This window comes from Herpailurus yagouaroundi, unplaced genomic scaffold (assembly GCF_014898765.1).
Source record: "Herpailurus yagouaroundi ecotype Mexico unplaced genomic scaffold, PumYag 216, whole genome shotgun sequence".
NCBI lineage: Eukaryota > Metazoa > Chordata > Mammalia > Carnivora > Felidae > Herpailurus > Herpailurus yagouaroundi.
In genome coordinates this window covers 7,624,043-7,649,136 of record NW_024412447.1, presented here as the reverse complement: position 1 = coordinate 7,649,136, position 25,094 = coordinate 7,624,043, and the positions used below count along the sequence as shown (strand labels likewise).

At 54.8% G+C, this 25,094-nt stretch overlaps 2 protein-coding genes across 3 annotated transcripts in view; one reads left to right on the top strand and one right to left on the bottom strand.

Moving 5' to 3' along the window:
* EPHB4 (EPH receptor B4) overlaps positions 1-11,895 on the top strand; it is a 32,510-nt gene extending 20,615 nt beyond the window's left edge. For both annotated transcript variants that reach the window (XM_040456014.1, XM_040456013.1), the window contains exons 5-17: positions 444-599; positions 785-1,117; positions 1,423-1,547; positions 1,952-2,117; positions 3,865-3,967; positions 4,179-4,243; positions 4,362-4,475; positions 4,563-4,810; positions 8,008-8,223; positions 8,501-8,650; positions 9,058-9,251; positions 9,462-9,617; positions 10,765-11,895. In XM_040456014.1, the coding sequence (XP_040311948.1) occupies positions 444-599; positions 785-1,117; positions 1,423-1,547; positions 1,952-2,117; positions 3,865-3,967; positions 4,179-4,243; positions 4,362-4,475; positions 4,563-4,810; positions 8,008-8,223; positions 8,501-8,650; positions 9,058-9,251; positions 9,462-9,617; positions 10,765-10,894 (2,156 nt within the window). In that variant the 3' untranslated portion in view covers positions 10,895-11,895. The remainder of the gene's footprint in view (positions 1-443; positions 600-784; positions 1,118-1,422; positions 1,548-1,951; positions 2,118-3,864; positions 3,968-4,178; positions 4,244-4,361; positions 4,476-4,562; positions 4,811-8,007; positions 8,224-8,500; positions 8,651-9,057; positions 9,252-9,461; positions 9,618-10,764) is intronic.
* A 2,289-nt stretch (positions 11,896-14,184) lies between these two features.
* ZAN (zonadhesin) overlaps positions 14,185-25,094 on the bottom strand; it is a 36,502-nt gene continuing 25,592 nt past the window's right edge. Inside the window, 14 exon segments of the mRNA XM_040455648.1 lie at positions 14,185-14,282; positions 14,376-14,481; positions 16,035-16,175; positions 16,747-16,767; positions 16,770-16,884; positions 16,980-17,179; positions 17,620-17,759; positions 18,037-18,200; positions 18,203-18,215; positions 18,512-18,686; positions 18,875-19,004; positions 19,446-19,687; positions 20,078-20,219; positions 20,710-20,924. Coding sequence (XP_040311582.1) covers positions 14,234-14,282; positions 14,376-14,481; positions 16,035-16,175; positions 16,747-16,767; positions 16,770-16,884; positions 16,980-17,179; positions 17,620-17,759; positions 18,037-18,200; positions 18,203-18,215; positions 18,512-18,686; positions 18,875-19,004; positions 19,446-19,687; positions 20,078-20,219; positions 20,710-20,924 — 1,853 coding nt within the window. The 3' untranslated portion in view covers positions 14,185-14,233.

Here is a 25,094-nt window from a genome sequence, read left to right as displayed (position 1 = left end):
CAGGGTGGCGCAGTCGGTTAAGCGTCCGACTTCAGCCAGGTCACGATCTCGCGGTCCGTGAGTTCGAGCCCCGCGTCGGGCTCTGGGCTGATGGCTCAGAGCCTGGAGCCTGTTTCCGATTCTGTGTCTCCCTCTCTCTCTGCCCCTCCCCCGTTCATGCTCTGTCTCTCTCTGTCCCAAAAATAAATAAACGTTGAAAAAAAAAAAATTAAAAAAAAAAAAATATAATTCTGAGCAGCGGTCTGTGGTTTTACCAGACTGCCAGAGGGCATTTGTAGGGGGTGTCGAGGCTAACAAAGGTCAGAAACGCTGATCTGGAGGCAGGGTCCCCTTCTCCTCTTAGAGGCGAAGTTTCTGAGCTCTTCCCTTGCTGCTCCCTGTGTGCCCTCCATGCAACTTTAAGAGCAGCTGAATGTTTCTGATGAACGCTGTCTCTCTCTCAGCCTGTGCCCAAGGCACCTTCAAGCCCTTAAATGGGGAGGGGTCCTGCCAGTCGTGTCCAGCCAACAGCCACTCCAACACCATTGGCTCGCCCGTCTGCCAGTGCCGCGTTGGGTACTTCCGGGCCCTCACAGACTCCCGGGGTGCACCCTGTACCAGTAAGTGACCAGTGACCCCTGGGGCGGCGGGTGGACACCCACCCCAGCTCCCAGCCTCTCCGGCCTTCCTCCTCTTGGCCCTGGCCTGCTGGTGCCCAGCCAAGACAAGAAGTCACGAGGCTGCCTGCGTGCCCCACTGCCCCTCTCTGCTGAGCTGGTCAGCCTGACTCTCTGGTGTCCCACAGCGCCGCCCTCTGCTCCGAGAAGTGTGGTTCCCCGGCTGAATGGCTCCTCCCTGCGCCTGGAGTGGAGCGCCCCCCTCGAGTCCGGGGGCCGAGATGACCTCACGTATGCCCTGCGCTGCCGGGAGTGCCGCCCTGGGGGGTCCTGCACACCCTGCGGAGGAGACCTGACCTTCGACCCTGGCCCCCGGGACCTTGTGGAGCCCTGGGTGGCGATTCGTGGGCTGCGTCCTGACTTCACCTATACGTTCGAGGTCACCGCCTCGAATGGGGTGTCCTCCTTAGCCACCGGACCTGTCCCGTTTGAGGCTGTGAATGTCACCACTGACCGTGAGGGTGAGACTTCGAGCCAGCTGGAAGGGACGCAGCTGGCCCCAAGGCCTGAAGGGCAAAAGTCGGTGGTGGGGCAGTGAGGCCGCCGGGAAGCGTGGAAAGTCAGGGCTTGCAGGGCAAGAGGCAGACACAGCGAGTGAAAAACGGTGCCGAGGCAGGCAGGCTTTCAGGACGGGGCAGAGAGAGTCAGAGACAACTCCTGGAACAGCTGGAGGACCGACACAGGTGTAGCCAGCAGAGGCAGAGTTGGAAAGACAGGGAACAGACCTGTCACGAGCAAATACCCTACCCTGTCCTCTCCCTCACAGTACCGCCCCCAGTGTCCGACATCCGGGTGACGAGGTCATCACCCAGCAGCTTGAGCCTGGCCTGGGCTGTTCCCCGGGCACCCAGCGGAGCCGTGCTGGACTACGAGGTCAAGTACCACGAGAAGGTGAGAGCAGGACCTGCCCCTGGGGGTTTGGGGTGGGCAGGGGGACGTGTTTGGGGACTGGGACACCTCAATTACAGGCATCCAATAGGCATTTGAGTTCTAGCTCTGCTGAGTACTAGCTGTGTGACCTTGGGCCAGCCCCTTGGCCTCTCTGAGTTTAATAACTCCATTGTAAGTCAATTACAGGTACCAACCCCACAGAATGGCTGCAAGGATTAAATGCTATGATAAAAACCAAACACCCAGCACAGTGGATACATAAATGAGCTCTGAGGCCCCTCTTGCTGCACAGGGGAACCAAGATGCGACGATGGGGGAGGCTCAGGGCAGGGAGGGAGAGGTGGGAAGAGCAGTGGAAACATGGCGGGGGGCGGGGTTTACAGCCAGCCCCTCCTCTCGGACAGGGCACAGAGGGCCCCAGCAGCGTGCGGTTCCTGAAGACGTCTGAAAACCGGGCGGAGCTGCGGGGACTGAAACGGGGAGCCAGCTACCTGGTCCAGGTGCGGGCGCGCTCCGAGGCCGGCTACGGGCCCTTCGGCCAGGAGCACCACAGCCAAACACAGCTGGACGGTGAGCCTGGGGAGCAGGGCATGGGCAGGCCTTGCCCGTGCCCTCGGAGGACCCCCAAAGTCACGTTCCCACGCTCCTCTTTCAACCACAAGGCGTTTTGGCCTAGTGAGGAGAGCACAGGCTGCAGAAACCAAAATGTATAGCCGGGAGGGGAGACCTGCTCAGTGGCTTTCCGGCTGTGTGACTTTCGGCAGAAGGCTGACCCTTCCTTAAGTCCCACCTCTCTCCTCCCCCTAAAGTGGAAATATCCTGAGGCCTCTCTCACAGGGCTCCAAGGATTAACTGAGGTGACACCTGTTCATTTTTATTTATTCATTTTTCACGTTTGTTTATTTTGAGAAAGAGAGTGAGCACACGAGCAAGGGAGGGGCAGAGAGAGAATCCCGATCAGGCTCCCGCTGTCAGCGCAGGGCCCTATGCCGGGCTCAAACTCCCAAACCATGAGATCATGACCTGAGCCAAAATCAAGAGTCAGGCCCTTAACCGACTGAGCCACCCAGGCACCCCATACCTATTCATTTTAATATGCTTGGCCCCGGGGGGCCCCTGGGTGACATTTGAGCATCTGACTTCGGCTTAGGTCGTGATCTCACGGTTCATGGGTTCGAGCCCTGCTTCGGGCTCTGTGCTGAACGCTTGCTCAGAGCCTGGAGTTTGCTTCGGATTCTGTGTCTCCCTCTCTCTCTGCCCCTCCCCCGCTCGAGGTCTGTCTCACTCTGTCTCTCAAAAATAAATAAATGTAAAGAAAAAAAATTTACTATGCTTGGCCCAGTAGCTTTCTGAGCCTTTTCATTTGATAGTTTAATTGAGCTGGGACTCACATGCCATACAATTCACCCACTTACAGTGTACAGTTCGGTGGCTTTTAGTATATTCAGTGTTGTGTGACCATCACAATTAATTTTAGAACCTTTCAGCATCCAAAGAGAGATCCTATAGCCCTTTAGTCACCCCCAGCCCCTGGCAAACACTAATTTACTTTCTGTCCCTGTGGATTTACTTATTCTGGACATTTCATACAAACAGGAACCGTGCATTCTGTGGCCTTTGGAGACTGGCTTCATCCTTCACTCAGGACAATGTTTTCTTTTTTTTCTTTTTTTCAAATTTATTTTGGGAGAGAGAAGGGGGGCTGTGGAGAGAGGGGGAGAGAGAATCACAAGCAGGCTCCACACTGGAGCCTGACGTGGAGCTCGATCCCATGACCCTGAGATCACGACCTAAGCCAAAATCAGGAGTCAGATGCTCAACCAACTGAGCCCCTCAACCACCTAGGCACCTCTAGGAGAGTGTTTTCGAGATTCACCCATATTATAGCGTGTATCAGTGCTGTTTACGGCTGAAAAATATTCCATTGTATGGCTACAGCATGTTTTATAGATCCATTCATCTGTCGATGGACATCTGGGTTACTTCCACTTTTTTGGCTACAAACCTTTTCATTTTTAGCCCTTGGGGACTTTCTGTGATCACCAGTATCTGTAACTGAACAAAATCAAGCTGCTCTTGCTGCAACTAGGTCTGGAAACTTCCTCCCTTGCCCTGAGGGACTTGGGAGGGGCCCCCACCTGGTGGAAAGCAGTCCGAAAACCACTGTGCTTCCCGGACCCTGCGCCTCCTCCGCCCTCCCCGTACCCCCCACCCTGCTGGGGGCCTGTTCGCGAGGGAACACAGCTCGTGCCTTGCGGCTGGTGTGGGGTCCCCAGGGGCCGTCGGCTTCTCTTGATCACCAGTTTTTCTCCCCCAGAGAATGAGAGCTGGCGGGAGCAGCTGGCCCTGATCGCAGGCACGGCGGTCGTGGGTGTGGTGCTGGTCTTGGTGGTCATCGTCATCGCCGTCCTGTGCCTCAGGTGAGGGCTCTGGGCACCTGGAGGCCCTTGGGAAGGCCCGTGTAGCTGTCCACCTGCCCGCTCGCTCCAGGCAAACCTCCCCCAATGCCCCAGGATACTTGTTTTCTCTTGGAAGCTTCTCTCATCCCCGCTCCTCCTCCCCCCGGTCCTGTCCCTTTGGGAACGCGCAGATGTGGGATTCATTTTACCTTTTCTTTCCCATTGGCCACAGGAAGCAGAGCAGCGGGAGAGAAGCTGAATACTCAGACAAACACGGACAGTATCTCATCGGGCACGGTGGGTAGGCGTGTCCTGAAAGAAGCAGGACCGGGGGCAGAGCTGTGAGCCGAGAACCCAGGCATCTGAGTGCATGGGAAGCTGCTTCTGGGTTAACGGGGCCTGTGTGATCCCTCAGGTACTAAGGTCTACATTGACCCCTTCACTTACGAAGACCCTAATGAGGCTGTAAGAGAGTTTGCAAAAGAGATCGACGTCTCCTATGTCAAGATTGAGGAGGTGATTGGCGCAGGTGAGAGGAAGGCTGGGCTCCTGTGGGAGGGAAAGGAGGGCCAGATGGTGGGCAGAGGAGGGCTGACCTTCAGCGTCCTTCCTGAAGGCGAGTTTGGCGAGGTGTGTCGGGGGCGGCTCAAGGCCCCAGGGAAGAAAGAGAGCTGTGTGGCCATCAAGACCCTGAAAGGGGGCTACACGGAGAGGCAGCGGCGGGAGTTCCTAAGTGAGGCCTCCATCATGGGCCAGTTCGAGCACCCCAACATCATCCGCCTGGAGGGCGTGGTCACCAACAGCGTGCCTGTCATGATCCTCACCGAGTTCATGGAGAACGGCGCCCTGGACTCCTTCCTGCGGGTGAGCCTTCTGCCCCCAGCCTCCTGCACCCCCCTCACTCCCCCAGCACAGCCAAGGAGCTCAGAACCAAGGTAGCTCGTGGGGCACGATCGTGGGGCATCACACCTCCTCTGCCCTTTGTTCTTCCTTCGGGACAGCTTGAATTCCTGGGACTGGCTTTTCCTTCGGCCGTGAGTGGCAGTGGCCTCTCGGTGGGGCGAGCTGACCCCAAGATTTGGAAGGATGGTCATTTGTCCTTTTGACAAATATTTCCTGAGTGCCACCCGGCACATCAGCCACTGTCCTAGGTCCTGGGAATAAAGCCATGAACATCTCTGCCCTTGACAGTATAATCGAGGAGACTGGAAATTAACAAGTAAACAAATAAACTTTTGGAATACAGATATTTTGGGGGCGCCAGGGTGGCTCAGTCGGTTGAGCATCCGATTCTTGATTTTTAGCTGAGGTCACGATCCCAGGGTTGTGGGATCAAGCCCCGAGTGGGGTTCTGTGGATGGAGCCTGCTTAAGATTCTCTCTCCCTTTGTCCCTCTCCCCTCCCACTTTCTGTCACTCTAAAAAAAAAAAAAAAAAAAATTTAAATACAGATAATTTGGAAAAGTGACTTGAGATGATGGGGAAGAGTTTCTTTTAATTTTCATCACTTTAACAGGCTTCACTGGATTTAATTTTATTTTTTAACTTTACATCTTTTTGGGAAAAAAAAAAACAAACGCATTTTCCTACAGAGCAAGATATTGCATTTAACAGAATTATGATGCTTCCTTGGGATCATCCGGTACCCAGTCAATATTCACATTTCCCTAGTTGTCCCCCAGATGTCTCCTTCCTCCTGGCTCCTCCAAACCAGGATCTAGTTCAAGCATTGCACTTAGTGGTTTTGTTTGTTTGTTTGTTTTGTTGTGTTTTGTTTTTCCTGGTGGTTATTTTTTTGAGCCTCTTCTAAATCCAGGACCGTTCTTTGTTGTGACACACTGACATTCTGAAAAGCTGGGCCTCTTACTCCTTTGAATGTCTCACCTTCTGGATTTATCAGCTTCTTCCCTATGGGGTCATTGTTTCTCCACTTCCTTTAAGAGAAGATAGATTTAATGTTCTGATAAGTTCAAAAGTAAATATGTGTGGCCAGCCTCCACCGGGGGTGCTGTGTACCTCACATGACACCCCATCCAGAGACAGGCTCTCTGGCTCTCATCAGGAGAGATGCTGAGGCAGGCCTTGGGGTAGTGTGATGGCGGCCTGACCCTTCCTTGTGGACACAGGCTTCTGTTCCTTGGTACCATACAAAGGTCTTGTTGCCAAGAGAGGGAGGGAGGGTCTATTTTAGAAGAGATGACATTTGGGGTGCCTGGCTGGCTCAGTCGGTGGAGCATGCGACTCTTGATCTCGAGGTTGTGAGTTCAAGCTCCACGTTGGGTGTAGAGATTACATTTAAAAAAGAAGAAGAAGAAGAAGAGAGGACATTTGGGCTGACATTTGGGTAGATGAGAGAGAGCCAGCCAGGAGCAGATGGAGGAGAAGCACGTGGGCCTCATGGCCTTCATAAGGAGTTTGGATTTGATTAGAAGTTCAAGGGGAAGCCTTTGGAGGGATTTCGGCAAGAGAGGTGATTTTAGGAGCTCCCTTTGGTGTGCTGGGGGGCAAGAGCCAAGAGCCAGTGGGGAGACTCGCGATCCTTTGGGGCACGGCAGTTGCAGCAGGATGGGGAGAAGTGGCTGGATTCGGGACGTGGTTTGGAGGCAGGGCCAGCAGAACCCGCTGATGGATTGTAAGTGGCAGGTGAGGAAGAGAGGAATCGCAGAGAACCCTGGCGTCTGCCCCGAGCATCTGGCCAGCGGCGTTTCTGCAAGCTGAGTTTTGAGGTGTGGGACAGGGGCAGGCTTAGAGGAGGGTTCAGAATTCAGGGTTTGGACTCTGGCCCTGGCCCTGCATGGCTGCCAAGGGTCCCCTGCGTGCTTGCTGTATCCAGAGGATGGGATTTGTCCACTGTAACTGTTTGGCTGATGTGGTGAGAGCAGACTCTGTAAAGGTCAAGGTCAGGCTTTAGGTCTTGGCTTTGGCGCCGTGTTCATTGATCGCACCCAGTTTTTCACTGCCTTGTTGCAGGCTACACACAGCTGGTCCAAGTGGGCTGAGCAAGCTCTCTTTGGGTCAGCACAAGTGCATCTGCACCTGTAGACAGGTAGTTTAGGGCACACCTCAACTGTCGCCACTCTGTTGCCTCCAAATAAAACGAACATACTAGGGGCGCCTGGGCTGCTCAATCAGTTAAGTATCTGACTCTTGATCTCAGCTCAGGTCTTGATCTCAGGATCCTGAGTTCAAGCCCCGCACTGGGCTCTGTCCTGGGCGCGGAGCCTACTTAAAAATGGGGGGAAAAGAGTTGTGTCAGAAATAAAGAAAAAATTAGGGGCTCCTGGGTGGCTCAGTCGGTTGAGCCTCCAACTTCATCTCGGGTCATGATCTCACAGCTCATGGGTTCAAGCCCTACGTCGGGCTCTGTGCTGACAGCTCAGACCCTGGAACTTTGTTCGGATTCTGTGTCTCCCTCTCTCTCTGCCCCCTCCCCTGCTTGCACTCTGTCTCTCTCTGTCTCTCAACAATAAATAAATGTTTAAAAAAATTTTTTTAATAAAAAAATAAACATTAAAAACATTTTTTTAAAAAGTAAAAAACTGAAAAAAAAAAAAAAGTACGAGATTAAAAGGATTTGTTGATACTCCCTGGATATAAAGCCCTGCCTTAGGCTAAACAGAAGAAAATGATTTTTTTTTTGTTTTTTTTCTTTAATAATGTTTATGATTTTGAGAGGAAGAGAGAGACAGAGCACGAGCAAGGAAGGGGCAGAGAGAAAGGGAGACACAGAATCTGAAGCAGGCTCCAGGCTCTCAGCTGTCAGCACAGGGCCCAATGCGGGGCTTGAACTCACGAACTGTGAGATCATGACTTGAGTTGGGGTCTGACGCTTAACCGACTAAGCCATCCAGGCACCCCTAAATAAAAGAAAAGTTAAAAATAATCGTATAATCTTGAACATCATGTCAGATTACTGTAGTGAGAGCTGAGAGAGCTCAGAGTAAGAGAAAAGAGGAGGGCTTACCTGGGAAGGAGGAGGGCTTACCTGGGAGGTCAGTGGAAGGAAGGGGGGCTGGCAGGTGCGCTGGCCTGATGGTGTCCTCTCCCTCGTCTGGTCTCCAGCTGAACGACGGGCAGTTCACCGTCATCCAGCTGGTGGGCATGTTGCGGGGCATCGCCTCAGGCATGCGGTACCTGGCTGAGATGAGCTACGTCCACCGAGACCTGGCTGCCCGTAACATCCTGGTCAACAGCAACCTTGTCTGCAAGGTTTCCGACTTCGGGCTTTCCCGCTTCCTGGAGGAGAACTCTTCTGACCCCACCTACACGAGCTCTCTGGTGAGGCTGGGGGACCTGCGTATGAACTAGGTTCTCAGGGCCAGGTGGAAAGATGGGAGGCACTGGCAGCTCCAGTTCAGGGTCAGGATGTAGGCACAGACCATGGAGGGGGCGGTCAACTTAGGGAACCCAACTTCCGGTGTCCAGGAAAAGAACAGAGTTGAGCTATGTGTCTGAGTCCCAGAAAGAAAGGAGGCCTGGGGGAAGGCAAAGGCAGGGGGCCAAATGCCTGGGTCCTGTGAGTCCCTCAACTAACCTTTTCCCTCCTCATCTTTAGGGGGGAAAGATTCCCATCAGATGGACAGCCCCTGAAGCCATCGCCTTCCGGAAATTCACATCTGCTAGTGATGCCTGGAGCTACGGAATTGTGATGTGGGAGGTCATGTCATTTGGGGAACGTCCATACTGGGACATGAGCAATCAGGATGTAAGTGTCCCATAGTCCTACCAAGCTTACCTGAAATGTTCTCTCGCCTGGGATATGGGTTGGGGAGTGGGGTCCCCAAAGAGCTAATCGCTGTTGTCCTTGAGGGTGGCACAGAGTAGAGTTGATCTTTGTATCCAAGACTTTGATACAGCACGTCTGGTCACAGAAGGACACAGAGGAGGGCAGGGTTGGGAAGTTACTCATCTAGATCAGGGCCCAAGAGCCACTGGGGCTTCAAGCCACAGCCAGCTTCAGCCCCGGCCAGGAGGACCCCCGCCCCAAATCTGCCATTCTCAGGGGCTATGGCACCTCTCCTGGCATCTGCTAAGTCCCCATTTTCTGGGAGTCCTTTGGCACCCCAGTGTTCCCGGGAGACCCTCACCCAGTGCTCCTACCTGTCCTTCCAGGTGATCAATGCCATTGAACAGGACTACCGGCTGCCCCCGCCCCCAGACTGCCCCACTTCCCTGCACCAGCTCATGCTGGACTGTTGGCAGAAGGACCGGAACGCACGGCCCCGCTTCCCCCAGGTGGTCAGCGCCCTCGACAAGATGATCCGGAACCCAGCCAGTCTCAAAATCGTGGCCAGGGAGAATGGCGGGTGAGGATCCCAGACAGCGGGCTTCCTTCCCACACTCTGCCACCACCTGAGAGCACCCCCCCCCCCGCCCCCGCCCTTCCTCCTCAGAAGTATCCGTCCCTCTGGTGGTTTGTGGGATTGTCCCTGCCTGCTTCTCCGAGGCTGGGCCCAGAGTCTCCACCTGATGTAGCCCTGGAGCTCAGCGCGCCCCTGCCCATCCTTGCCTCCCAGGGCCTCGCACCCACTCCTGGATCAGCGGCAGCCTCACTACTCAGCTTTCGGCTCTGTGGGTGAGTGGCTTCGAGCCATCAAGATGGGAAGATACGAAGAAAGTTTCGCAGCCGCTGGCTTTGGCTCCTTCGAACTGGTCAGCCAGATCTCCGCTGAGTAAGTCGTGGCAGAAGCCGGAGGTGGTGGCTGAGGGGTACCTGGGGACCAGGTTTAGCAGGGACCTTTGGGGGAGATTCCTGGTGCAAACCCTGTTAGCAAGAGTCTCCACCACCATCACCCCCACCAAAACAAGCAGTAACAGCTCTGGAGGCTGAGAGCCCACAGAATCTCCCAGGCCGGCATTGCCCAGCTCACCCCTTTGCGCCACCCCATGGCCCTGCCACACCATAGGTATCTATCCTTGTGTATCTACATTCCGGGCTCTGCTCTCACATTAACAGTGACAACTCTGGCTGTTTTCCCCACCCATAAAAGGAGAGGGTTGGACTAGGTTTTGGAGATCCTTTCCAGCTTTAATGTTAAATAGTTTTATGGTTCCAACGCCTCTCACTTGCCTCTCACTTTGTTCCCCCAGTCGGCCCCTCTGGCGCTCCACCTTTCTGCCTTCCCATTTCCCTCCCAGGCTCTTTTCTCAGGCCAGGTTTGAATAACACGTGGAAGGAAGAGAAATCTAGGAACCAGGGGGTGGGAGGCAGTCTCCCCGCAGGGCAGGTCATGGACCCCCCTGCTCCCTGATTGTCCAAGAGACTCGTGCTCTCTATTTCCCACCTCTGCTATTCTCCCTTATCTCAGGCTCCAGGCCTCAGGATGGGGGGGAGGGGGGCGGGGCAGCTCGTGTTCGCCCCTCCCCCCTTCCTCCCCACCCGCTCTTCCTCGCTCTCTGACCTTTTCTTCTGACTTCTCTTTTCTCCTCTAAAGCAATCTGTGCAGCCCCTTCCCCCAACCTCATTTTGCGCGTTTTTCCCTTTCATTCCTCCCCTTCGCTGATTCTCTGCCTTTTCCTAATCCTTGCTGGAGCCCCAACCTGTGGCCCCCACAACCTCCCACCAGCCAGCCCTGCTCAGCTACCTACCCCACCCTCTACTGCGGCTGTGCAGAAGGACTGAGGCCCCCCCCCCCCCCCCCCCCCCCCCCCTCTTAAATCCTCCGGAAACTGCCGGCAACTATTGGCAACTATTGACGTGCCCCTCCCCTGCTGGCCTTCCTGATTGGCTGACAGTCCTGAGGCAAGACAAGGTGTCTGGAGCTAAGAGAGCCTCCCTGGGAGCCCTGTGGCCTCACCTAGCTCTCCCTTCTTCCCCAGGGACCTGCTCCGAATTGGAGTCACTCTGGCGGGACACCAGAAGAAAATCCTGGCCAGTGTCCAGCACATGAAGTCCCAGGCCAAGCCTGGAGCCCCGGGTGGGTCGGGAGCACCAGCCCCCCAGTACTGACCTGCACCTGCTTGCCTGGCCCCACTGCTCTGGAGCGGCAGGAACTCCCAGCTGGGGACACCGCTCCCCTTCTTCCTGGGACAGAGTCGGATGGGGACCCAAGAGGCCATCATACCTAGGCCCCACTGGATTGCACTTTGAACCCATGGGGGTGGGGAGCTGGCAATTTGGAGACAGGATTTGAGGATTCTGCCATATGAGAGTAGAAATCACATGTCCCCCCGCCCCCCAGGCGGGGAACCCTATGCCAAGGGTGCGGGAGCCCTTCCCTCGGGATTGGGTGTGACCAGAGGGAAAGGAAGCGCTTATAATCTGCCAACTTCCCAGGAGTGGTTGGGCACGATCCCCACAACCTCCCTCTGATCCCCAGTTAGGGCCCCACGTACCGCTCCCCCTTCACCTCGAAGGGCCACTGCACTGCCCTGCAGACCAAAGAGAAGAGGGTGGCTAGCCTGGGAGCTCGGGAGTGGAGAGCGCCGCATCGTGGCCGGAGGCGGGAAGGGGTGTCGTGGCCCAGTGACAAAATCATTGGACTTGGATGTCCCAACCTTGCTGCTGTCTTCCCCGAACTCAGTTTTCCCTTGTAAATGGTCCTCCCCCATCTGCTGCCTTCATATTGAAGGTTTTTGAGTTTTATTTTTTATTTTGGCCTTATTCCCCCCGCCCTTATTTTGTTGTTTTTCGTTGTTGTTTGTTCTTCCACCGTCCTTGTCATTACCTTTTGTGTTGGAGGGGCCCGTTTCATTATTGCCTCCTTTGCCCAGGGTGAAACAGGGCCTCATCGCTGTGTCTGTTTCCGGAACAATGCCTTGGTCACACCACAACTCCCAGACACTTCCCTGCCCCCAAGTACCCCCAAGCTGTGTCCATGAGGGGGTGTGGGAGGGGTGAGGTGGTGGTGGAAACCAGAGACAGACACCGGTGCTTGGAGGGGATCTTAAATTATATTTAAAACAATTTTTTTTTTTTTTTGTATAAATAAAAGAAACTGGGAAACTGTGCAGTTCTGGGGGTGATTGGGGATGGGGGATGGGCCAGGTTTCTACGGAGAGTGCAGCCTGGGTATGGAAGAGTGGTCGGAGGTCTGGAGACAGGGCTGTGGGGGGCTGCAGGGGGCTGCAGGCTTGGTTCCCGGGCCCCAGGGTGTGTCTGAGGTGGTGGGGTGGGGGCAGTGGGAGATGAGTCATTGGCAGCTGCTTCTAACGGCTCCAGATGGTTCTGCCAAGAGCCTGGGGCACCTCCGGGGTGGGGCTGCCCCTCCCTCCCCTGTCCTGGTTCCCCAGCCCTGGTAGGGGGCCTCACCCGGGGAGGCCTTGAGCTTGTAGCCCTGCCCCGAAGCCCCCTGAAGGGGTATAGGGGGGCACTGGCTGGGGTGGGGGTCCAGTTCGATGAAGGAGACAGATGTGGGCCAGATGTTGGCAGCTGGGGTTGGTTTAGAGGCAATGGGGGACAAGTCTGCATGGGCTGTGGGGGAGGGGCAGAGCTGGAGTGAGGGATGTGGACCCCCCACGGGTACACACACAGACACACACACACACACACACACACACCACACACCCTGGGCTGAGTCCTTGGGAAGACAATTCCCCCTTTCAAGATGCTGCCCGGGCAGGTTCTCCCAGGCTCTTCCGAAGGGGAGGGGAAACCACCTGAATGTCTTCCCCCAACTTCCAAACAGGAAGATGGGGATGGGGTCAAACCCCTGCGAGCCCTTGTTGTCCTCTTTTGTTCCTTTGCTCCCAATCTGCCCACCCTCAGGGACACCTGCAGGGGCCAGCCTTGCTACTTCTGCATCTCCGGTGCCCCCTGTTGTGTTGGGGTCTGTGCGGGACCCCAAATCACAGTTTCTGTCCTTCCCTGCCCAGGTGGCCTCAGGTGGTGATCCCGTCTGTGATTTCCTACCTGTCCCAGCCTCTTCTAGCGTCCTAATGCTCTGGAATCCTCTGTCCACTCCCTCCATGACCCATCACTCCTGTTTTGTACACTCAAGAGGTATGGGAGGGACTCCATCCTGCTAAGGATGGAGGGCGCGTGGGTCCAGAAGGACGTGGTCTGTCTGGGAGGATGCTGGCCCAGGCCACCCCTTTTCCCTCCCAACCAGACATCCGGGCTAGATGAGGTGACCTTAGTTGTTGAGGGGAGGGGCAGAGGTCAAGGGGACAGGGCACAGACGAAAAACAGGCAAAGGTCAAAGATGCGGTAAAGGGAGTTCGGGTGGGGACGGGGTGTGCAGCAGGGAACCCCGTGATGCCCGAGCCAAAGTGCAGCCAGCTCACTCGCAGAACCCCCTGAGCACCCCTGCCATGCCCAGCTCGAGTGAGAGCTGCTCCCCCCAGCCAGCCGGGTCAGGAGCCATCCCTCCCTCCCCGGGCCCTTCCCCAACCAGGTGGGATCTCCATTCCTTACACGAGGGTGGCTGCAAGGGTCCTCAGAAAATAAGCACAGAGGAAGGGTTCCTTTGTCGAACCCAGTGTCCTGCCTGCTCTGGCATCCCCTGTCCCTTGGGGTCTTACGTCCTGGCCTCCCCACCCCAATTGGCAGCCTTCCTTTCCCTCTTGGCGCCCAAGCAGGATGTTCCAGGCCCCATCCCCAAGCAGTGACCTGCCCGTCGTCGTTGTCGTCGTCGTCGGGAGGCCTGAGACCCTGGGGGAGGGGTCAGAATGTGAGCCCTTTGGCTTCAGGCTAAGGAGAGCTGGCCTCAGCTGCTGGGATGGGGCTCCGAACTCCTCAGCCCCTAGACCTCACCAGCAGTTGCCATAGTAACCCCTAGACCCTCTTGGGAAATGGATGTGCGCAGAAGCGAGGGGCCTCCCCGGAGGATCACAGGCAAAAAAGCCACATTCCCCATCCTTAGCCTCCACCCCCGTGTTTAATCTCCTCATGGGAAATGTCAGCCTCCTCGGGATCACCTGGGTTCCTGGGAAGACTGGGAAAGTGCAGGCTTTTTTCCCATTTCCCAGAAGCCAGAGGGCTGGACACCCCACCGCCAAGCGGCTCTGTCCAAGGGACAGTCAGACCTCAGTCCGCCTCCCCTCTGGACATTTTGCAGAGCACCCAGCGCTGGCCACCCCCCAGCCCTGCACACTTGTGTCCCTCCCTCCTATTTCACCCCCCCCCCAAGACCCACTTCACAGATTCCCTTCCTCCACCACAGTCATGTGGAAATTCACATTTCAAAAATAAATTTTAATTTTCTCTCTCCTTTTTTGAGGGCAACTCAAAACTGAGGGACTCTAAGGGCATGCTCTGGAACGAAATCTGAGGAGAAAGCAAGAAAACCCCGCGTTAGAGGCAGACTCAGCTCCCAGTCGCCAAGGTTTTGTGGGGCTGGGATGGTTCTCACCAGCATCGGCCAGCCTGTTCTCTGTTCTGGCTCTGCGTTTTCTCCCTGGGAGTGGTGGGGAAGAGAGGAGGGTCAGTGCCCACTCCCCTGTGGACTCGTCCCCACCCACCCCTGCTCACCCCCTTTCCCAGAACTCACCTCCTCCTCCTCCTCTTCCTGGAAACACATTCCCAGGTCACTGCCGGCACTGTGACCACCACAGGCACGAGCATCCCCGACAGGATGGCCACAAAGCTGGATGCTTCTGGGGTGCGGGGGACAGAACGGAGACACATGGGATAGGAAGGCGTGGGGGAGGAGACACTCCCCTTCCATCCTAAGTTGCCACCGGAAAGGACTGTGACCCCTGAGTCCCTGGGTGTGTGACTAGTTCTCCCTCCAGAAGGCTTTTACTCCAAGGCCTCGGCGCCACACACCCAGGGTCCCTTTGTGTTTCTGGACACTCAACTCCCATCAGCCTTGTTAAGGGGGGTGTTTGTCCAGCTGGTCCCCTAGAGTCCAGGGTATCATTGTGGCCAGTGCTTCTCAACGAGCAGCCCTGGAATCACTTCTAAAATGTTTTGTTAATATTTATTTATTTTTGAGACAGAGAGAGAGATCGAGTGCAAGTGGGGGAGAGGAGCAGAGGGGGGCAGAGAGAGGCAGAGAGACACAGAATCCGAAGCAGGCTCCGGGCTCCGAGCTGTCAGCACAGAGGCCGATGCGGGGCTCGAATCCATGAACTGTGAGATCATGACCTGAGCCAAAGTTGGACGTTCAACCGACTGAGTCACCCAGGCGCCCCCGGAATCACTTCTACTAGTCACCCGGGAGCTTATTAAAAATGCAGATTTCTGGGCCCCCTCCAGACCTACTGAATCCAAATCTCTGGGCTGCGGGGAGTAGGGGGGAGTCCTGAAATGAACACGTAGAAAAAGCCACCCCCACCCACCCCACCCTGGGTGAGAGGTGGGATAAAGTCGGAGAACCACAGGCTCAGAGGCTCAAGGGAATTCGAGTTTTGGATGGGGAGAAAGGGTCAAAGGTACTGGAGAGGCTCAGACGGATCCAAGACAGGACAGGAAGAGCAGGAGTGAGGCAAGGAGACCAGAGAAGGGACCGGGGTTCCGAGAGAAGATCCCAGAGGACAGCGGGTCCCCCCCTCGTAATCTGGGGTTTCGCTTTCCACACTTGGTCACCCACAGTCACCCGCAGTCCAGAAGCAGATGGTCCAGTAGCATCAGAAGGTCAACAGCCTGACACTACATCACAACGCCTACATCATGCACCTCCCTCGTCATCTTCTCTCCCATCATCACAAGAAGGGGAGGACAGTACAATCGGTTTGAGAGACAGACCACATTCACATGACTTTTATTATAGTAATTGCTCTGGTTCTATTCGGTTGTTGTTAATCTCTTATTGCGCCTAACTGATAAACAAAACTTCATCATACGTCTGCACGTACAGGAAAAACCAGATGGGGTCTGGGGCTGTCTGTGGTTTTGGGCATCCACCTGGGTTTGGATGGGGGTCTTGGAAAGTACACCCCACAGATTAGTGGGGGGCTACTGTATGTCAGTAGGGGATGGGCACAGGGACTCGGATTCTTTGAAACTCCTTGCTCTGCTCATCTCTAGGGAGCATATTATCTTATTATGTTTTCTATAATGTGTGTTACATTAAGAATCTACTACCCGTCATAGCTCTGTAATAGGTATGCATTATATGTTCACATTATGTACATGGAATAATGCTGTAGCAATTGGTGGTGGGGAAGGGGCTGTGAGGATACAGGGTCTGGGATGAAGTTCTCACCTGGTTTTCCAGGGGGTGGCACATCCTGGGGCTCTGTGCAGAGGTGCCCCCCGTAACTGAGTTCACACTCACAGGTAAAGTGGGTTCCCTGCTCCTGGCACCGTCCATCATTTTGACAGGGGTTCCGTAGACATGGGCTTTCTGTGAGGACAAGCGGGGTGATGGGGGGGTGGTTCTAAGAGGACACCCACAGCCAGGGAGAGGGGCCTGGGGCTGGGACCCCAGAGAGGGAAACAGAGGCTGGAAGAGGCTGGGCAGGGGTCCGCCAGCCTGGCTTGTTGCTTGCTTGCTTTTTTTTCCCCCCCCTGAGTTTTAACATTTTTTTTTTTGATTATTTTTATTTAAATCCAAGTTAGTTAACATATACACCAGCCTGCCTTTCAAACTGGGCTCTACACTCACTAGCCCTGGGCTCTGGAGACAGTGCTCACCCTCTCTGAACTCCACTTTCTTTACCTATAGTGGGGATGTAGGGTAAGGACTGAAGATCACGGAAAGCTAATGCCGGGACAAGGCCCCAGCACAGTGCCTGGCAGATGGCAGGCACTCACTGCACGCAGATTCTTTCTCTCTGCCCCTCCCAAAGAAGGAAAGAGTGGGATGACGGCCAGCCTCCTGACATCGAAGACTGAGAGGGACGATCCTCCGTCCCGCTCTTCCCCCCCACCCCCACAAGGGGGCAGCTTGAAGCCAAGGGGAGGTCTAGGCTCACCTCGGAAGCAGCCACGAGTGAGTTCCCCAGGGTGCAGATCTCCCCGGCACGACAGCGGAGGGGCTCACACAGCAGCACCCCCGAGCTGGCGCAGGTGCAGCGCTGAGAGCAATCCTCGGTCACATAGCTGTCACCCCGCTGCAGAGGGGAGAAGGGCCGAGAGGAGAAGGTCTGGTTTTCCCCCCTCGTCGGGCTCTCCTGCCCCCACAGGGCCCTCCACTCCCAGCCCGGACCTGCTAGTAGATGCCGTTGCTGGTGCAGCCACAGTGGGCCACGGGGAGGCTCCGGGCACCACTGTAGATGTAGCCTGGGAGGCTGGCGCAGCCTTCCACACAGGGTCCCTTGCAGTCCCTAGGGGCTGCCAGGTTGGCACAGGAGGCTGGGCAGGGTGTCATACAGCTCTGATAGACGGTGTTGGCCGGACACGCCAAGGCTGACGGGAAAGTCATAGTGAGGTGGTGGCCAGGCTCGGCTGACCCCACAGATACGGGGAACGTGGGGCCGGAAGCTGGAGGGGGGAACAAGGTCATCGAACAGAACCCAGGGCTTGGTAAAGGCCGGGAAGCCGGAAGAGCGGGCTGGCTCTGCGTGTCCTTCTGCCTGTGACATTAAAGCGTGCTAAGGACGTGGAGGAGCAAAGCTGGGCGGAGGCGAGAAGGAGCGAGAAGGAGCGGGATGGGCTGACACGGGTGGGTGGGGTGCAGCCTCCTGGGTGGGGCAGAGAGGGACTCGGATGTGGTGAGTCCAGGGACGGATAGGGGAAGCGGGGTGGGCAACCCAAGAGGAGAAAGAGTGGGGGCTCAGAGCCGAGCAGGGGGCAGAAGTGGCCAAGAAGGTGGGGGGACCAGCTGCTGGGGAAGGTCAGGGCCTCACCACAGCCGGTGAGGTCCCGCCAGCCGGCCGGGGTGGCTTCCGCCTCCTGGCAGATGATGGCGTAGCCGCTGAGGACCTGGCAGCGAAGTTCCTCCTGCTCTTTGGGGGTCCGGGCGGTACACAGATCAAACACACAGTGCCTGGGGGTAGCAGGACAGTTGGGGGCTGTCAGAGACGGGGAGGCAGAGACCCAGCCCTGCAGAAGAGGACCCGGAAGCCCCAGCAGAAAGATATTAGGCAGCGTGTGTGTGAGTGTGTGTGAGCGTGTGTATGAGTGTGTGTGTGTGTGGGGGGGGTGCGTATCACAAGGAACTGAAACCACAGAGAGAAAGAAGAGCCAAACAGAGCTCGGATCACAGAACCGGCAGCAGGACCCGGACAAAGGCCACTCCCATGTGGTCTGGGCCCTCAACTCACTCCTGGAAGGGCTCGGGGGCCACAGTCTGGTGACAGGCAGCAAAGGGGCCCTGGGGGTCCACCAGCACCCTACACGCCTGGGTGCTGTTGATGAGCGCCAGCCGCTCCGGGGTGCATTCCGAAGTGTCGGAGCTTGACTCCTCCCCTTCCTCCTCTTCCTCCTCTCCTCCGGTATGGCCCTGGGGCAGAGACCCAGGGGGCGCCAGGTGAGGCCCATGAGGATGGTGAACTCTGGAACTGGGGAGGAAGTGTGGGGAGGCATGGGCACAGCCTGGGATCCGTAGGGCCAGTGTGCCCACAGCCGGTCTGAGAGGCAGGGACAGAACGAGATCAGGCAAGTGTGTCTGGGCTCTCGGCCTCGGGCGTCCTCCTTTGCTGAGGATACGGGGTGAGTGGGGTGTGGACAGATACCGGGCTGATGCTCACCCCCCAGGGCCGGTCACCTTGCGGCCACTCAGAAGCCCAGCCCTCTCACCTTGCGAAGCGGGCGAGGCCGCCACTGATCCTGTGTACCTCCCAACTCTTGCCAAAGCCGATGAGGTCTTGGGTGATGGTGCCATTGGGCAGCACGAAGTCATTCCTCTTGTTCCCGTCAAAGTTACCGCACAGGCCACGCACGAGCCCCTTGTACTTGTTGGGCAGCGTGATCACTGCGGGAGGAAGGGGTGTTCGAAAGCAGGGCTCCCCACCTCCTCTCTGCCCCTCCAGGCTCCTCCCCAGGCGCTCAGGGCCCACTCCCAGGGCAGAGGCCTCCTCACCATGGCCTGGGGGCCACGTGGTTTTCCTGGCCCCCTCCCGGAAACGTCCATCCTGCTCTCCCATCCCCGCTCTCAGGTACCTGCATTTTTGCCTCCGTCAAAGCTGACAAGCATCTCGAAGTCAGTGATCAGAAACAGGCGATGGCCTCGCAGGTTAACCCGCAGACGGTCATCGGGCTGGTAAGGGATGTCCACCTTCTGGTTGTTGACCTGGAGAAGACAGACGGGAGCCACGTGGTCCGGAGTCAACCCGACCCTCCGCTGCCTCTCCTCTGCCTCTCTGCACTGCTCGGCATCTCCGTGCCGTCATTCCATGGAAGGAGACACCCCGGTAGGGTTTGCTCCCCTGCGTCTCTCTTCCTCGGCAGAGCGGACGCCCCCGGTCCTACTTCAGCCTGGCTCCACCTTCACGCCGCACGTTCTCTCCTTCCCTTTCTCCCTATCTGTCTCCGCCGACCTCTGGCTCAATCCCGCTGCCCTCCTCTGCCTCATCCCATGAGGGGAGTGTGGCACTGATTCCGACTTCCATAACCAGGCAGCCCAGGCCAGGAACTTCCCAGAGAACACGGAGCCCTGGCTTCGCCTGTTTTCGGTGGCCTCCCAAGGCCCAGGCCGCCTCCCGACACCCACCGGGCCCAGCCTGGCTCTTACCACGAGCTCCAGATGCGCCCGGAGCTGGACTGTGTAGCCATAGATCATCACGATGATTTCGTGCAGGTAGACGGGGCTCCAGGGCAAGTACACTTTGTTGCGCCCCTCGACGATCAGAGGCGCCACCCCGGTGGGGAGCGCGTCCACCGTCTTTATCAGAGTGTAAGTCATGCGGCCCCGGAAGAGGTAGCTGAGGCCATCAAATGTACGGTAATGGGGGTCCCCGTAAACTGAGCATTGCTCTGATGCTGCCAAGAAGGACAGACACTCAGAAGGGACCCTTCCCGGATAGAACAACGCTCAGAATCCTTCTAAGGCCCTGATGTCTCTGGTCACCCTCCCTCCGAGCCCCCAGCTCCCTAGATACTTGACCTTCAACCTTCTTCCTTTCCCAGCCCCCATTACAAAACCTGAGAGATCTCTCGGTCCCGTCCCCTCTGTTTGCACTTAATAGTGCAAATAGTGCAAATCCCAGGGGCGGCCACGGCTAGGCCACGGAGCAGGTGAGAGCCCAAATGAGGCCGCGGGCCCACCCCCTGCCCGTGCTGGGCCCCCTTCCCTCTCCAGACTTTCCCAGCCTGAGCCCCTTCTGGCCTCGCCTCTTGCTCCACCTCCCCAGTTGCCCCTCTTACTGTTAACGTCACAGGTGCCCGTGCCGTCAGATTGGGGCTCACAATGGGAGCCAGAGGGGCAGCTGAACGGCTGGCAGTGAACGGTTCCCGAAGTGCAGGCGCACCTGCTGGTGCAGCGAATGGTGATCCAGGTCTTACCCTCCTAGAGAAGCCACGGGAAGAACCAGGGCGTGAGGAGGGAAGGGCCAGCCTAGGCCCACAGTCTGAATGGCTTACTTGGCCCGGGCCAGAGGCAGTTATGGTACCGCCTCCTAGAGGCATCGTGCTTGGTGTCTTACATACGTTGTTCAGGAAGTACTACTGGACCCATCTTCCAGATGAGGACACTGAGGTCACGGAGGTCCTCTGACTCATGAGCGGTACCCATAGGATTCAAACCAAGGCCACGCCCCATCCCGGCTGTTTGGATTCCTCAGATCCAAAACCCAAACCATGCCTACCGGGGGGGCCCCCCGGCCTCTTGCCCCCCCCCCCCCAAACACCCCCCCCCCGCCCCCCCCCCCCCCCCCCCCCCCAGCCCAGCCCTGGCTGGACACCACCCTGCTCTGTCCCCAGGCTCAAAGAGACCCAGGAAGGGAGAAAATGCCAGCTGCCAGGTGTTGTCCCCACCGCTACTTCCTGTCCCCACTCACAGGGAAGGAGCTGCCATAGTCGTCTGTGCAGCCGCCACACTGACTCCTGGGTACACACTCCTTCCCACTGAGCACGAAGCCGGACTGACAAATGCAGTCCTCCTTGCAGATGGTGGGGACTTGGGTGTCACTGCACTGGCCTGATGGGTCCACGCAGGAAGGTAAGCAGGAGGGAACGCAGGACGAATACTGGGTGTGGATGGGGCATTCCAGAGCTGGGGGAGGGGGAGGGTAAACATTTATTGAGCGTGGGCTCTGTGCCAGGCCCCAAGGAAAGAAAGGAGTAAAAACGGCCCTTCCACCAATTCAGTGTGGGAGACAGAGGTCAGCCAGCAGCCCAGCGACTTTGATGTGTGTGGTCGGTGTGTGACAAGTGTGCGTGTGCAACAGGAGCAGGGAGGTATTCGCTCTGTTGCAGGAGAGAAATGGAGCCCTTTCAGCAAAGTACCTGTGATCAAATGGAAATGTTCACGGATAGCAAGAATCTACAACATAAAGGAGTCAGTTGTCCCTAAGTTAATTTATACATTTCACATGGCCCCAATAGAACACGCCAGCGTGATTTTGCATTGTTGTTGTTGTCTTAAGTCCACTTATTTATTCTGAGAGAGACAGAGACAGCCTGGATGAGGGAGGGGCAGAGAGAGAGAGGGAGAGAGAGAGAATCCCAAGCAGGTTCCGTGCTGTCAGCACAGAGCCCCACACAGGGAACGCAGGAAACTGAGATCGTGACATGAGCTGAAACCAAGAGTCAGACGCTTAACCAACTGAGCCACCCAGGCACCCCTGTTTTGTTTTTTTTTTAATAGGGCAAAAAGGTATTAAAGTGGAGAGGAAGCTATGAACAAACCAGAAAAGCCAAGAAAACTTAAAAAAATGAAAGAAAAGAAAGAGCAGTGAGTAGTGAATGTCCCTACCAGAAATTAAAACACAATTTAAACTCTCAATGATCACAACACTGGGTTACTAGTAAGTGAAGACACAGCAGTGAAAGGACAAAGAAGACCCCATAGGGACCAGATACATATAGGAATTTAGTATAGAATAAATCATGGCGTCTCAGGCAGTGGGAAAAAGAGACAGGTCATTTAAGATGCCAGGGGAAAAAATAAAAACAAATGTGATTCACATCTCGTACTGTGTACCAGAATAAAAATTCCTGTGGATCAAACATGTAATATAAAAAAAGAAACCATTGGGCTGGCTTGGTTGGTAGCCCTACATTGGGTGTAGAGCTTACTTAAAAAAATAGAAAGAAATCATAAAAATGCTGAAGCAGGGGCACCCGGGTGGTTCAGTCAGTTGAACGTCCCACTCCGGACTCAGGTCATGATCTCATGGTTCGTGGGTTCGAGCCCCGGGTCGGGCTCTGACCGACAGTGTGGAGCCTGATTGGGATTCTGTCTCTCCCTCTCTCTGTCTCTTCCCTGCTTGCACTTTCCCTCTCTCTCTCAAAATAAATAAACTTTAAATGCTGAAGCAAAACATGAGCAAATTCTTTTTTTTAATGAATTTTTTTAAGTTTGTTTATTTGTTTTGAGAGAGAGAAGGAGAGCATAAGCAGGGGAGGGGAAGAGGGAGAATCCCTATCAAGCTCCCATGATCAGCACAGAGCCCGATGGGAGGCTCGAACCCACAAAAACTTTGGGATCATGACCTGAGCCAAAGTCAGTCGCTTAACTGACTGAGCCACCCAGGCGCCCATGAGCAAATTCTTTTTTAACTCTGGAGCTGTAAGGCATTTGTAACTATGGCTCCAAATGCAGAAGCCACAGAACAAAGACTACCATATGCTACCCCACATACATGTATCTCTTTTATTTGCCTGACAAAAAAAATCAAAGAAAAAAAAACTGGAAAAATGTTTGTAACTCAGCACTAATAAAGGGCTACTTACTCTCTGTGATAGATAAAGGACCTCCATAAGATAGTTTGATAAAAGCCAACGAGCCAGTGGAAAAAAAATGGTGAAGGGATATGAAGACAGAGTTCTCAGCAAAGGAAATTCAAACAACTCCCAAACACGTGGAAGAATGCATAACCTCACTCATAGGAAAAATGCAAATTAAGACTCTGTATTTTTCACGTATCAGATTGGCAAAGGTCCGAAAGTGTGATGATGCTCTGTGTTGGCGAGGCTGTGGGGAATCGGGCACTCTCCCGTGTTGCTGGTAGGAACGTAAACTCCTCACCCGCTATGGAAAGCCAACTGGCAGCATTCCTCAGAAGAACGAATGCACACAGTCCTTCATCCAGCATCCCACCCCCAGCAGTTTATCCTACGGACAGACGCGTACATACAAAATCGTAACTGCAGCGCTGTCTGCAGTAACAATTGGAGACAACTAGAAAGTCTGCCAACAGGAGACTAGTTAAGTAAAGTGGGACAAACAAGGGGCACTTGGCGGGCTCTGTCTGTGGAGCAGGCAACTCTTGATCTCAGGGTTTTGAGTTCGAGCCCCACATTGGGTGTAGAGATGACTTGAAAATAAAATCTTAAAAAAAATATATGACACAGGGCGCCTGGGGGGGGGGTGCTCAGTTGGTTAGGCGTCCGGCTCTTGACTCCGGCTCAGGTCATGATCTCACAGTTCATGGGTTTGAGCCCCGTGGCGGGCTCTGCACTGACGGTGTGGAGCCTACTTGGGATTCTCTCCCTCCCTCTCTCTCTGTCCTTCCCCCACTCATGTTCTCTCTCTCTCTCTCCCTCTCTCTCTTTCAAAAATAAATAAGCATTTAAAAAAATTATGACAGAGGCTCCTGGCTGGCTCAGTCATTTGAGAGTCTGACTCTTGATTTCGGCTCAGGTCATGATCCCAGGGTCGTGGGATTGAGCAGTGGGGAGTCTACTTAAGATTCTCTCTCTCCTGGGGCGCCTGGGTGGCTCAATCAGTTAAGTGTCCGACTTCAAGTCATGATCTCACAGTCTGTGAGTTTGAGCCCCACGTTGGGCTCAGTGCTGACAGCTCAGAGCCTGGAGCCTGCTTCAGATTCTGTGTCTCCCTCTCTCTCTCTGCCCCTCCCCTGCTCATGCTCTGTCTCTCTCTGTCTCAAAAATAAATAAAAACATTAAAAAAAAATTTTAATAAATAAATAAAAAGATTCTCTCTCTCCCTCTGCCCCTCTCCCCAACTTGCACAATGCTCTCTGAACAAATAAATAAAAATTATGACAAATGAATTATGATGTAATAACGGGATATCACAGAGCTGCAAAAGAGAATGAGGGCACTCCTTAGCAGATCTGATGTGAAAGGATCTCCAAGCTAGATTATCAAGCAAGAAAGATAAAATGCAGTCTACTGGCTGTTTCGAAGGGACACATGCACCCCCATGTTTATAGCAGCACTATCAACAATAGCCAAAATATGGAAAGAGACCAAATGTCCATCAATGGATGAATGCATAAAGAAAATGTGGTCTAGGGGCGCCTGGGTGGCTCAGTAGGTTGGGCGACCGACTTCAGCTCAGATCACGATCTCGCAGTCTGTGAGTTCGAGCCCCACGTCAGGCTCTGGGCTGATGGCTCAGAGCCTGGAGCCTGCTTCCGATTCTGTGTCTCCCTCTCTCTCTGCCCCTCCCCCGTTCATGTTCTGTCTCTCTCTGTCTCAAAAATGAATAAACGTTAAAAAAAAAAAGAGGGGCACCTGGGTGGCGCAGTCAGTTAAGCGTACGACTTCAGCCAGGTCACGATCTCGCGGTTCGTGAGTTCGAGCCCCGCGTCAGGCTCTGGGCTGATGGCTCGGAACCTGGAGCCTGTTTCCGATTCTGTGTCTCCCTCTCTCTCTGCCCCTCCCCCGTTCATGCTCTGTCTCTCTCTGTCCCAAAAATAAATAAACGTTGAAAAAAAAATTTAAAAAAAAAATTAAAAAAAAAAAAAGAGAAAAATGTGATCTATATATACAATGGAGTATTACTCAGCAATCAAAAAGAATGAAATCTTGCCATTTGCAACTACGCAGATGGAACTGGAGGGTATTATGCTAAGTGAAATCAGTCAGTCAGAGAAAGACAAAAATCATATGACTTCACTCATATGAGGACTTTAAGAGACAAAACAGATGAACATAAGGGAAGGGAAACAAAAATAATATAAAAACAGGGAGGGGGACAAAACAGAAGAGACTCATAAAAATGGAGAACAAACTGAGGGTTGCTGGAGGGGTTGTGGGAGGGGAGATGGGCTAAATGGGTAAGGGGCACTAAGGAATCTACTCCTGAAATCATTGCTTCACTATATGCTAACTAACTTGGATGTAAATTTTAAAAAATAAAAAATAAAGTTAAAAAAAATAAAATGCAATCTACTGGATCTTGTATGCTATTTTTAAAACAAATAAAAATTTTAAAAATAAGGAAAATTAATTTGCATTTGTTTCTATGGGC